This window comes from Melanaphis sacchari, unplaced genomic scaffold (assembly GCF_002803265.2).
Source record: "Melanaphis sacchari strain LSU unplaced genomic scaffold, SCAv2.0 Contig11_pilon_pilon, whole genome shotgun sequence".
NCBI lineage: Eukaryota > Metazoa > Arthropoda > Insecta > Hemiptera > Aphididae > Melanaphis > Melanaphis sacchari.
The window spans coordinates 1,393,211-1,408,436 of NW_020270469.1; the positions used below are offsets into that span (position 1 = coordinate 1,393,211).

At 25.9% G+C, this 15,226-nt stretch overlaps 1 protein-coding gene across 6 annotated transcripts in view; it reads right to left on the minus strand.

Annotated features, from left to right (window-relative positions):
- The window catches only part of LOC112604124 (calcium-activated potassium channel slowpoke), a 74,912-nt gene that overhangs the window by 31,597 nt on the left and 28,089 nt on the right, over positions 1-15,226 (minus strand). For 4 of the 6 annotated variants that reach the window (XM_025353013.1, XM_025353012.1, XM_025353010.1 and 1 more), the window contains exons 4-11: positions 14,858-14,969; positions 14,570-14,721; positions 13,860-14,027; positions 6,695-6,786; positions 5,375-5,485; positions 3,166-3,271; positions 1,789-1,941; positions 872-1,027 (exon numbers count right to left, since the gene is read on the minus strand). In XM_025353013.1, the coding sequence (XP_025208798.1) occupies positions 872-1,027; positions 1,789-1,941; positions 3,166-3,271; positions 5,375-5,485; positions 6,695-6,786; positions 13,860-14,027; positions 14,570-14,721; positions 14,858-14,969 (1,050 nt within the window). Of the gene's footprint in view, positions 1-219; positions 354-871; positions 1,028-1,788; positions 1,942-3,165; positions 3,272-5,011; positions 5,118-5,374; positions 5,486-6,694; positions 6,787-13,859; positions 14,028-14,569; positions 14,722-14,857; positions 14,970-15,226 lie in introns of all 6 variants that reach the window. The other 2 variants (XM_025353014.1, XM_025353011.1) reach the window with 2 other exon arrangements.

Here is a 15,226-nt window from a genome sequence, read left to right on the forward strand (position 1 = left end):
CGTAGATACGTATAATATTAGAGGCGTACGAAAAAATAAAAATAAAAAATATATAAACACGTGGGCATACAACAGACTTGAGATGCACAAAATCATGTACGATTTCCGAAGAATAAAAATTTGAAAAATAAATTTAAAAAAATAAAAAAACAACAAAAACAACAACAAAGTATCGGCCGCCGGTACAATATATTGGACACGTTATTTAAGTCCACTTACTCAGTGGCATGCGCAAACGGCATGCCAATGAATGTCGGGCTCAGCGTTTCGGTATACATCTCCATGCCGGTACCGCGCAGATAGTCGTTCTGCCACGTTTGTATAGCATCCGGTGCCACGACGCACCTCGTGTTCTGCTAACAGACATCGTCTAACACGCTTATTCACCACAACCGATAAAATTGGGTTCATTTTTTGTTTTGATTTTTAATATGATTAGGTTCATTTTTAAAATAGTTGATCGCACACGCACAAAAACGTTCTAACACACAGGAGAAAAACACCAAAAGTACTTAATAATGTCAGTGCAGGCATAATAATATTATATTATTAAACAAATATATAATTTTTATCATTTGAATTATAATGATATGTAGGTTTGGACGAAGATAGCTTAATTTGAGTTTATAGAATTTAACAACGGATCGAAAACATATTATTGTTTTAATATTGTTACGCATATCAATCTCGATATCGTGAATGGTAAACGATGTACAATAACCATGTTATAACGTTTTATTTTCCATTAAATTTTTTTTTTTTTTGTTTACTTTGGTTTCGTCTTTCTGAATGGACGTGAGCGCGTGCGCGCGACAAGAGTTAGAGAAGTGTTTTCTAATAAGCTCAAGCATATTGGTTTAGAATGACTCACCGTTTTGAATGACCTCATGGCGAACAAATTCGCCATCATTGTGGAAAAGCCTGGTGCTAGACAACTCTGCGCAATGAAACCAAGTTTCAACTCCGCCAAGCAGATCACGTCGTCTCCTTGTTTCCAGTCCCACGACGGAATGTTAAGTAAATACGCCTGTCGACCAAATCAAAAACACAATTGTGAGAATTATACGAATTGACGAAAAAATAAACAACCATTTCATGAAATCAAATCCAGCTGACATCTAATGATTATTAAGAACCTATCGCAGTTATCGCACTGCCAAAATGGTTTTTATACCATATATACTTTCATTTAGCCGTAAGGTAAATTGATTCGCTTTTGATTTTGAGATCCATATAATCTATTATTAATATTTAAAATAAAATATGCAAATATATTTATAATAAAAGTATAAGTTACCAAGATTTTATTAAATAATAACTTAAAAAAAATATATATTTTATTTTCTCAATATTCATATTAAAAATGAATAATAACAATAATACGTAATGAATAAAAAGTTTTTTTATGTATTGACTATTGACCAACAAAAGAATATTTTATAAACCACAAGCTCAAAAGTATAATGAATATCAAATTAATTTAAATAATTGATATAAAATGTATATTATAATATTAAATAAATATATTCATGAAAAGTAGGAACCAATTGAACTTACTTATTAAAATACCTGATTCTAATGAAAACCAATTCGGAAACTTTTTAAAATCTGCTCTTGGCCATTTAATTAATTTATACCATATATCATAAATACCAGTAGAATGGATAAGTCTAATCTACGGCGATGACATAGTAAACGTTAGATATCACTGAATTTATCTAATCTAAACAACCCTTTTGCTCCGTATAATATTTGATTCAATAATTTTATTTTATGATTTATACTCACTTTATTGTGATACTGCATGAGTTGTATAATGACCCTTATATCGTCCGAGTAATTTTTGATAGAAATGACCCTCATTATGTTCGCAGCGTCTTCGGCGTCCGGGTCCTGGCAGTATTTGTTTGCCAACACCAAACAGGCATCAGCCTCGTGGACCTGAAACGTCATTATCGGTGTTTTACCTCATAATCTGGTTTTGATACACACACACACACATATATATATATATATATATATATATATATATATATATATTGTATGTATATAATACAAATTACAAAAATAACAATATTGTTCGCGTATATCGAATATAGTTATTACTTTAAGTTTAACTTGTATACGTTAAACTTAAACACTAAAGCTCATTTTCCAAAAAATAGTATAATAATATTATTTAATATTATAATGAATTCAGCTACAATAAAACACACGCATGCATTACATTATTATACTATTAGCACACAATACAGAAAACACATAAATACCATGCTAACAACAACGGACAACTATGATTACGGTAAAATATGTCTACAGTACTACACAACGCGTATTATTAACATTATTATTATAATTATTATTACTACAGTTATTATTATTATTATTATCATTGTCATATTGTAGTTTATAAATAAACTATCAAATTTTCAATTTATTTACACGTTGCGTTAGTACAATATGATTTTACAAAAACGTATATGAGAGAAAAAGAGAATAATAATATTATAAAATAACGCGTTGCGAGACAATTTGCACTACTGTGTAACAAGTACTTAATTATATATTATCATAATATATGTTCAAATAATACAACTAACTATGCGTTTATTGTATGATTTTATTATGAAACTATGTATAATTTAATAATATATAATTAAATATCGATGAAATGAAATGATGCGTTTTTCGGGCATTGAAAATGTCTTATTTTGTCGAGTACAGTAAAGTATAAGTATACGTAAAGATCGTCTGATCGGTTGTCGTACATGTTTTTTCTTCTCAGTATAATACAATTTATAAAAGCATGCGCTGCTAAAACGAATTTTAGAAAAACATCATACTTATAAACAAAACAAAAAATAAATCATATAAAACACAGTCGTCGTTTAGTGTTAAATATATTAACAGTTCGGTTCGTTTGATTATTTCGAGCTATGTGAGCATCGAGTGAAATGTTTGTAAGTTATATATATATACATATACACTTATATATATTACGTATTATATATTATGTATAAATATGTATATATAAGTATACATGTATACATATTTATTTTTATGTATATATTTGTTTAAATCACAAAAATCCATCACCAGCGTCATACCAATCCAAAAATTGCAACCGTCATTCAATTTGTGCTAAAGCCATTTGTTTGGACATACCTTTACCCTTTGCAAATCAATAGGGTTCATTATAGAACCTTGGAAGAACTCGACAGTGGTAAAATGTCGCTTGAAAAGTCCTTCCAGTTCCAGGTCAGGTGGCTTCCTACGGTTTGGAAAATACCAAAAATAACTAAATTGAAGCACAACTAATACTGACAAGTCTTCTATATATTGCACACTGTATCGTAATTATTTATAATATAAAATATCATATAAATCAAGTATAAACAATATAAAATCTATGCTTTAGAAATCCGTTCAAGTATCTAACTAGTTACTAGGTGGTAAAAACAGGTACAATATTTATCAATAGACGGCTATAATATAAACGCTATATAAATTATAAAATTAATAAATCTTATTTTTCTTTTTCTAGTGATGTTATTACAACGACAAATGGGTTTTTATATTTCTGCCAATTTAGACCTGCACGCATGTATAAAATATATATGTATATATATATATATATAAACTATATATAAACTATATATATATATATTATAAAGACAGTGTATTGATTTCAGAATAATCATTTTTCCAATACTAAACTACTTTCCTTTTGTATAAATTATAAATAGATGTAAAACAAAAAACTCATCTACCTAATTCAAATAATAATAATAATAATAATAATAAAAAAAAAAAAAAAAAAAAAAACATTACCATCGTCAAGGTCTGTTCAAGTTCCCGTCCTAAATGTTTAGTATTTGTATTTATATATAAGTATATATATATATGGGTGTATATATATAAATATATAATAAATGACAGCTAAATACATGGTTCAAAGCAAAATACATTAACACTTTACAGTTTCAACGGCTTTGTTATAGTCTGTACTAATATGTAAATACTGTTTGATCAAGAGGCTTAACAAATCTAAATGACGATAATAGTTAATGTTCGGTGTAAATAAATAAAGGAATATATTTAAAACAAAATTTATGAATAATAATATAATATACGTATATCTATATATAGGTATACATTTATATATTGTATGTATTTAAATATTGTACATACATATACGTATACATAGTAATTTTTTTTTAAATTAAACACTCATTTTTTTGAAAATTATTTTTGTTTTTTGAAAAATTTTATTTAAATAATTTAAAGTTACTTCATATCAATATAATTTTACAATTTTTCATTGTTATCATTTTATAATTTTTTGCTTTTTAAATGACTCCACACAATTTTAATTTTCTACCCCAAAACAGCATATTATCTGAAAATGTCAATACATTAAAAATATATATTAAACGAGTTTGGATCAATAAGTTATAAGTATTTTAAATTACACTAAACGGAGTAGTGGACAACATTAAGCACAACAACACTCCGCTCGTATAAAATTGAGATACTTATACTTAATTAATAACTGATTAGAAATTTAATTTTTAAGCATCAAAATTCTCAGAAAAAATATTTTGTTTTGAAATATTATATTATCTGTGCAGTTATTCTAAAAAAAACAAAATACTTCAAATACCTACTTAACAATAAAAAGTGATAAATATAATTGTTTTTCAATTTTTTTTTTTTTTACTTTTTTTTTGTTATAACTTTAAATTATTTAAAAAAATGTTCCAATAACATAAATGGTTTTCAAGAAAAATAGTGTTGCACTTTAAAAAAATCAACTTGTATATAATAAAATACCTATACACAATATATAATTATCTATCTCTAGAACTAATAAGAATTGTTTCTATTTCGTATCAGACTACATATAGCTGTTATAATAATAATAATAATATTGATCTATGTATGGAAACTGAGCACAAATCGATAAGAAAAAATGTCGACAGTAAGAATCAGGATGAGAGTGGGTATTTACCTTCACCCTCTCTAGATCTACTGCGTTCATCATTGTACCCTGAAAAAACTCGACAGTGGTGTAGTGACGTTTGAGCAGCCCTTCCAATTCTAAATCTGGCTCTTTTCTGCAAATTACACACAACGTCGTACCTAATTTTTCGACTTAAAAACGTTTATATAGGTATATATTATTATAATGAAATACATATACATGATCATATATTATTATAGCTTGGCAGTAAAGATCTAAAACGTGATTTCAACAGATAAATTGTGTCTCGAATTTTTTTTTAACTATCGTTCAGTATTTATCATTTATGATTTTTTGACATTATAATTATTTTAAATAAATACAATATTTTATTAAAATGTTTTGTCATACCTGTGTAAGAATACCACTTCCACGTCTACGTCCTCTCTGTCTTCATGTAAAAAATCTTTCAGAAAATGCGACACTGACTCGTAAGTGATGTGTCCACAAACGACGATGTGCCTATTTTTATAAACATAAAAATATATTAACGCACATATTTACGTAATTCTAAGATAAATAATAAAGATTAAAATAAAAATTGATCAAAATAAAAATAAGAATTAAAAATATTGTATATGCACCGACGAGGGGCACTACGAACAAATCCTAATAAAACAGTCAGGATAAGACTACGTTATGTATTACGTTAATATTATATATTTAAGCATGATGATTACTCGGGTGAAGTGCATTTTTGATAAATAAATAATTAAAAACAGGATATAACTAAATCAAAAAGTACGAATTTGTTATATGTATATTGTATATTGTATAAATGTATCATATGTTGTGTGATCGTTACATTCTGTAGAGATCACACAGCTTTTGAAAATAAATTGATAATAATATAATTAATAATTTGTCAAAATGCTTTAAAAATGTTACATTGTTTATGTGTTTTAATTTATGTTTTCCTAAAAATATAAATAAACATATAAACAATAACTTTATTGATACATTAATTTTACTATTTTGTCATCGGTATAGACACTACGGATATAAGCGTGTTTACTGAATATGTTCAAACTACATAGTAATAATAATAATAATATAGTTTGTATATTACAATCAATGATATTTACATTAATATTAATATTTTTGGTAAAAAAAATAGGGTTCAGGCATAATTAATAATGTTACGTGCAGTTATTTTAAATAAACAACAAAAGTTAATGCACATATACACATTACTATATGTATACGTTTTTTTTTTCAAATTTAACCTATTAAATTACGAATTTGTGTTATTCATGACATTTTAGCCACTCAACAATTGAATTACATTTAATTTAGCAACTCGGCACGGTAGCTAAAGTTGCGTGGTAATCCGTAAACAGTGTACCTATGTATCGTACTTAGATCGTACAATACTCGTATTAGGTACTGCCTGTGTATACATATATTATATGAATAATGTAAAACGATCGTATCATATTAAATATTATAGTACCATGTTGTGATGACAAAGAAGAAAATTATTTTAAAATATAGAAAAACGTGCTTTAGTTTAATTGACGCTGAATATCGTAGGCCTATAAATCCGTAGAAAAATATTGTTTGAAGCTTAGTAGAAAAAAAAAATAAAATAAAGTACTTAATATTATATAAAGGTGTATAAATGCTAATAATATATATATATATATATATGTATGGTATGTAAAATATTACCTCCTTCCACGTTCATTCTTCAGGGTTCCTCCATATTTTGGTCTAGTTCCGATCAGGTCAATTATCTCGGGTATACAACTCGCAAAAATCGCCTAAGGAACCCCAAATCATTCAAGGATAGTTCAAAATTTCAAGAAACATACATGAGAAAATTGCGCCACGTTATAATAATTATTAGAACATATATTATTATCATATAAGAACCTATTTGATTTTTTTTTTTTTTTATATGGTATTCTGTGAATGTTTACATTTGCTCGTACAAATATATATATTATTTTGTATTTATGTGTAAATAAGTATGTGTGTGTGTGTATGTTATATATATATATATTTGAGTGTGTGTAGTTGTATGATCTTTGACAGCATTAGAAGAGTGCATGATGACAGACGCTTACTGAACAAAATGAGAACAGTTAGTCGGAAGCATTCGGGTAGGATCGTTTAAGTTACGTTCAGTATGCATCTGTTAGAACCAAAATAAAGCCCATATTTTATAATAATATTTTAACTTTTTTTAAAACGTTTTACGGTTAAGTATATTTTTGTTTTTTTTTTTTTTTTGAGATCATATTGTCAGTTTTTACCGCCAATAATAATACCCTAGAGTTATTGTATTTTTGAAATTATAAAACAAAAATAATAAAAAAAAAAACGTACATTTAAAAAATAATTTTAATTAATTTTTTTTTAAGGAATAAAACACCTAAAGAGAGCACACCTAAAGAAACGTGGCTTGTTAGCGATCAGCAGTAACACTTTGTTAGGTATTTACGTAAAAACAACTATAATACATCGTAATTTGAAATTATTTCTGTACAATTTCGATATAATTTCAATAAATTCACACTTACAAAACCTTATGAAATATTTTAGTCTTGTTAAAATAAGACGATTACATTCCAAAAAAAATAATATTCATGCTTTATATTTTTATTTATTTATTTATTTATTTTTTTTTTTTTTTTTTGTAATAGCTATTCTATCCTAGTTTTTTGGTTAGATCATGTGAGTGTATAATTATTATTGTTATGATTCATTCGGAAATCTACCAACGAGCCAATGTTTCTTGGTGTACAAACAAAATAAAATGCAAAAAACAAAATATTAAACACACAACAACTCATAATAATGCACCTGCTATTTTAATGTTTTGAGTTTTAAATAATAATAATAATAATAACAAAAAAAAAAAAATAATAATAAAAATAAAAATGAAAATAAAACTGTGTGGCGGAAAAAACTGTTATCTCATTTTAGGCACCCTTTTGTCAGCGTCTTAAAAATACGAAATAAAATATAAAAATTAAACTACCTTTATTGTATCTAGTAAAGCACCTTTGCCCCTGTTTTTCTTTTAAAATCTATCTAGTTATCAAAATGTTAACTATATTTTTTTTTTCATGACGAAAATAAAATATTTTAAAAATATATATCCGCGCCGAGTTGTTTAAAAACAAAATCTAAACTTTTATTTTAATTTTAATTATCCAAAAATAATATTACAAAAATAATTATAAATAAATTATTAGATAAATAAAATATAATATATGGTTAGATATTTTCTACATTTTTTCATGGCACGTAATATTCGAAAAAAATTAGATAATAATGCTTAAAAAAACAAAAATGTTATTCATGAGGAAAAGTAATATCCTATGACAATAATATATTGATATTATGTATATTATGTTTTTATTACTGACAAAACTAATGAAGCTATTAAGTGCGAATTCTACATGTATTGGGTTTGCAAAAAAAATAGAAAATAAATAAATAATAATAACAATAATAATAATATAACGAATCTAACATCTAAATTTTAGATATTGTTTACTATATATATATATATATATTCTAAACTATTTTTTTTCGACTATGTTAGGGAATATTTTGTTCATGCCACCAAGATAACTGATTTGGCTACGATGGTAGATGTCGCGTGATGTTTATGTGACAATGTATTTTCACGGCCTGGCTGAACAACAAACTAATATTATATTTTTAGCTTGAATCTCATATACACGTGACGATTACACCTACTAGTCTACAGATCAACATCTGTTTTTACGCTTGGCCCTCAGAAAATCACATTTTATTCCGAAACGACCGTTATGGCAGCGGCATGGCGGCAGCCGTTTCGGGAAATACATATCGCGCGTTTTACTATTATAATAGAAATAATAATTATCATAATAATAATAATAATAATAATAATAATAATAATAATAGTAATAATACTTAGTATAATAGTTTTAGTAATAATAATACTAATAGTTATAGTAATAATAATTATAATAATAGTTATCATGATGATTAGCATTATTGTATTATCCATAGACCACGGAAATAATAAATGAATTTCCATAAGTTTTAATTAATTGCTCATATTTTTTTTTATTTATTGTAATAATAACAATAATAACAGAAATCAAATAACAACAATTCGCATCAATCGATTATATTATTATTGTAGCAATTATTGTTGTTTTAATCGTTTTAAAATACATAAAACATGCTCCGAAATATTTAGTATAGTAATACAAACCATAACAGTATTAATTTCAAACCGTAACACTCGATAAAGGGCGTAAATTGGCATCTTAAATGGAAACACCCATAAACGAACGAGCCCAACGTTTTTTAGACGATTTCCGTTTAAAAAAAAAAACATAAAAAAATACATGTCCATAAAAATTGTATCGCAGAAATACTCCGTGAAAATACATTGTTCCCATTTTGCATTATACTCCAAATTTAAAAAAATAAAATATATATATATACATATGTATGTATGTATATATATATATTTATATATAATATGTTTAAAATTATAATAAATTATATAGCGTTAAGCGAACAAAATGCAATCTAATCGATCGTGAAAGACTAAAGGAAAATAGTATTAACCCCATCGAAGCGTATAACAAATGCGGTCCGAGTTGTTTCAGAAGATTACTTTTTTTTTGTAAATAACAAATAAAAAAATAAAAATATAAAATGATAAACATATACTATAGTATATAATATATATTTATATCATATAAAATGTGTAATGTACGAAATACGAAAAAAATAATAATAATTCATTGGCGATTCTTGCCTTCGCCTTTCTCGCTTGTACTCCCCACCATATCGCTTCCTGTTGCCAGCGAGCTCGGTGATTTCGGGTATCCAGCTTGCCATCACAGCCTATCACCGTTCGGTTAACAATACAATATTAACATAATATTAAAAAAAACCCCAAACAAAAATAAAAAAACAAAACAAAACAATAACAAAAAAGAAAAACAAATAATAATAATAATAAACATTATAATTATAACAAATCGTGAACATTTTTCTAAAATCGTGTGAGTGAGTGTATTTTATTTTTTTTTTTTTTTGCTCCCGTGGTCCGTCCGATTACGTCAAAAATGAAAAAACATCATCTATTAACGTGACAGTTATATATTAATATATATTGTAATAGTCGAGCAGTCGATGAGATCAACGAAACGCGTTGTCCATCGCTATTCTGAGTTCTACTCGAAAAGCCATTAATATCTTTTGAACGTAATTGTGTTAAGTCTAGGCCAGTTCACGACGTTAACCTATTTAACATTTTGAGAGAGAATGGTAGAAAGATAAAGAGGGTAGAATTAGAGATAAAAAGAGGGTAACTAGAGGTGGGGACTAGAGATAGAGAATAATGGATTGGCGAAATAAAGAAGATTAATTCCGACGTAACCGAAAGAACCGATTAATTATTATTATGCGTGTACATTGTAAGTACCGTATCGGCTAAACGTCAGGTCTACAACTAGTATAATATAGTATAGTATATAGCCAAATAACCATAAAACATTTAACATGAAAACGACATTGCAATCATTTATCAGTGACGCGCCAAAGACGTTTTGTCGTCGGTATCGCCCCGGCTGGTACGACGACCGCAGCAAACCCCTGTGACCCATATTTTCTTTTTTTTATATATGTATATAAAAGTTTAAAAGGTTAATCGCACGTGGAGTTATACAATTTATTTAAACTTTTTTCATTGTGTATACAGACATAAAAACATATGTTATATTGTTATTTTTGTATATAGTATATAATCTTCGGTGTATATAAAAAATGTAATAGTATTAGCGTAGTTAGTGTTTTATTAGTGCATCTATACTTAATAACTTAATTTTCGTGAAAACCCACGTTTAGTTCATCAATTTACATAAAATAATATTCAATTTTCAAATCTTATTTGTGTATTACAAAATTGATAATAATATAACAATAATAATTAAATTTAAAAATAACTCCGAATAATATATTATACTGCTCATTAAAAGCAATAATAACTAAGAACATAGGTGGGTATTAAGTTTTTGATTTTGTGTTTATATTTAATAATCAAAGCCACGTTAAAAAACATGATTCTGACAATCTATACCTGCATAGAGTAAAAGGTCATTGATGGCTATTATATTATTATACAGCTTTTTTATTGTTTAAATGAAAATAAAAAATAATTGCACTTAATTCTTTATAACTATACATCGATTATTTACATTATCTTTGTACATTTCTAAAATAAAACCATTCAAATGATAATAATTTCTTTAAAATTCCCATTACAATATTATGTATTACCTTTTATTGTATATTAGTCCACATTTTGTGTTAACCTCAATGTTTTATGACCTTCGTGTTTAACTATATATATATGGTTCAAGTAAAGGATTAATGCAGCAGACAAAAATTATATTGTGAGATAGAAAAATAAAATAAACAAGGCAAACCAAGAATAAGAAAAAAATTAAAATTAAATAAATTACATGCAAATAGAGGTTTTTTCATCATATTAATTATACGTATATGCAGAAAATGGACGCCAATCGAAATAATAAAAAATCCCATGAAAAATTATAAAAATAATTATAACACGAGTATTGCCGGTTAGTTAAAAAAAGTAAAATGAAACAAAAATCAATTAAAAAAAAAAAGTCTTCATAAAATGTAGAATATTAGCAAACGCATGATGAAGTTAAAAATGTAATAATTGATATAATAAAAATTGTCTAAATAGGTGGCAGACAGAATTTAAAAAATAATTAAATTAAATATAATACTATACTGATGTATAATATTATATTATAATTTCCTTCTAAGGTGTTTATGTTGTATATACCTCTTTCCATGTTCACGTCTGAACTCTCCACCATATTTTGGTCTACTTCCTACGAGTTCTATAATTTCTGGTATGCTACTAGCAAATATTGCCTAAGTGATAATAAAACAAAATAGATATAAAAAAAAAAATAAAATAATAATGAATTTATATGTATTATAATATTAAATTATGTTAAAATATATTTATATATACATAATATATAATACATAGTATCTATATGATTAATAATGTCAATGTAATATACAAACTCATCAAGAACAATAATATGCAATAATAAAAATATATAATTCAATGCCATCGTATGACAAATTACAATATTATTGATATAAAATAAGTTATTATAGTATAAAGTTATGGTATAAAATAACTTTTTTTAAGCAAATATTAGCTGTTAATTAAAATAATTATACAGAAAAATTTAAGAACTCTATAATAACGTATACACACACACTTCCGTGCGGTTGTTATATATTATATTACATTATTTCATATTATGTATTGTGAGTTTTTATAGATATATACAAATAGACGTCACCTTATTCTCCTAAAATATGTCGTTCTACTATGATATAATAACAATAAAAAATATGATTGAATAAACTCCATGCATTGATATAATAATATTATATAACTTTTAAATGTTATATTTCGTCAACTGCAGTCATGTTCCACGATAAATGTGATAAAAAATAATTGATTCGGAGCGCCGTAACCGCCCTTGGCATTATAAACGACCCTGCAGTCCATGCAAATCCAAAGCTAAACAGCGCGAGCAAAATGTAAACGAATATTATTGTATAGCGAAATAGTTTAACGATTCATATATATTCAATAAGCTGCCAAGCATTTTAGCAGTTACCTTGACATGTCAATGTTAAATTTAAATATAATAATAAAAAGCGCCCAAAAGAAGAAAAGGCCTCAAGTATTTAAATAAAGCTAAACTATGTCAATAAATAAAAAAAAATGTTATACATTTTATGATGTATAAGTAATAAACTAAGTAATATTTAATATTAGTCTATTGATCTGTATTATGAGCTATTTTAACTAAAGTGGATATTTATTGTATAGTGAAATAGTAATAATAAAAATAAAATTATGTATGACCTTTTACTCCAATTTGTCTCTCAGAGGCAAATACCGTACGGGTGGGGAGGGTTAAACTAGAGCTTTTGTTGATGCTCATACCTACTTTGTAATGCTAATGTGTGTGTAAAAAAAATAACAGCCAGCTTTTTAGAGCTTTAAAAAAAAAAAATAATAGTAATAATAAATCTAACTAAAACAACGTGTATTATAGCGTTTTACCTGCTGAAAGCTTCTGCCACAAAAATATTATTCGTTTATTCTTAGATTAAAAAATAAATCTTTAAGTATAAATAAATATTAAATAATTTTGTAATTAGCGCAAAGTAAAAATAAAACATGTTTTTCTTATGATTGTAATTTATTATTTAATGTGCGTAAAAAAGTCCATATCATATTATTTAGTAATTTTTGTATAATAAAATTAATCTATTCGTTTGTTGTATTTTTTTATATTATCAATGCTAAATTCGAATATTAGTTATACTAATAAAGACGAATAGTACCTACTCATATACCGCCAAAACATATAATAAGTGACAACGGTAGATAGTATCATAATTTATATTTATTTTTTTTTAAATATTGCTAATTCATTTTTTAATACATTTTATTTAATTACATTTTATTTTATTCTATCTTTTGCAAGTATTACAATATTATCGCTCTCGATTGTGTAATAAAATCATGATTTAACCAAAAAATAACGACTTATTATACATATATAATATATATATACATATTTATATATATATATATATATTATACGTCCCTATATTCACGTGGCACGTGACATTGTATTTTAAGTGATTCTACTATTATATTTATTTAACACTTAATATAAACAAGAGGCAAATTACAAGAAATTAAAATTTAATATAATTAAAAAAGAAACATATCACTTACGAGGCCAACGAGTAGGAAAAATACTAGAAAAGTTCTGCCCAAAATAGTCTGGCAAAACACATCTCCGTATCCAACTGTGGACATGGTGACAATCAAAAAGTACACACAAGTCCAGTATGATAACCGTTGTTGGTTTTGGAACTCGAATGGATCTCCCGAGTTTTCCAGCTAAAATATTACAAAAATTATTTTGGTTTAATTATATATTTTTAGATGAAGATCGAAACTAAGAACATGTTTGATATAGAAGTTTAAATTGGTGGTAAATTTCCAAAACTTTGAGTGTTATATACGTATTTATTTTTTTTTATGTAAATTCTCAAACCATATATAAAATAAACATTAATTAAGAAATTAAAATAATTGGTTAATCATTGAAGTTAAACAAATTAATATATATACAACACATTGTTATATTATTTCAATTATTTTATATAGTTCTAAACGTTATTTTTATGTATAAATATACTATGAAAAAAACTGGCAAAGAAATAATAATACAGTGTTTAAATATCATGATACTCTTATAAGATATGACCTTTAATCGACGTTTATTTCAGAAGAAAATTGAAACATCGGACAATAGATAGACAATTTTATTGTAGCTTCCCTGGTTACTTTTGTAGGGTGATTAATTGTTTTTACAGTTAGAAAAAACAAAACAAAGCATACAAATGAATTAAATGATGCAATTTCAGTACAGTACTTACAAGATGGATGATTCCGGCGGCGGTCAACCACACGGATATAAAAATAGACACGAGTTGAGCAAGTCGAATTGAACTCGACGTTTTTAGAATGTTTAAATATTGCAAAATATCAGGCACTGTCATTAGGCGCAGAGCTCGGAGGAACCTCAGACCTAAAAAAACGCATAAATCTATGTATATTCTAAAGGTTAGAACGATAACAATAAATAATAAATCTTCGTCTATTATAAATTTAGTAATAAAACGATATTTGTTATAATAGTTTTCTTAAACTTTCATCGCACTCACCGATCCAAGTTCGACCCAAGTATATAGATAGAAACGACGGCGGAATCGTGAAATAGTCTACAAACGAGTACATTTCTAACATAAACCATAACTTATCACTGGCGGCTATAAACTATAAATAAAATAGAAAACATTTTAAAAATCCAAAGACATACATTTAATTGAAAATTCATAAATATAATTAATATAATATAGCATAATATTGATGGTTTCAATAAATTTCTGATTAGTTTAAACCGACATTTAATGTACAAGAATAGGATTACAATTTACTTAGCATTTAATAATTTTAGGACTCAGCGTATTGTGATACATTGTGTTTTTATTTTTTTTTAGCACCCAATAAAATTTTAAATTATTGTTAACTTG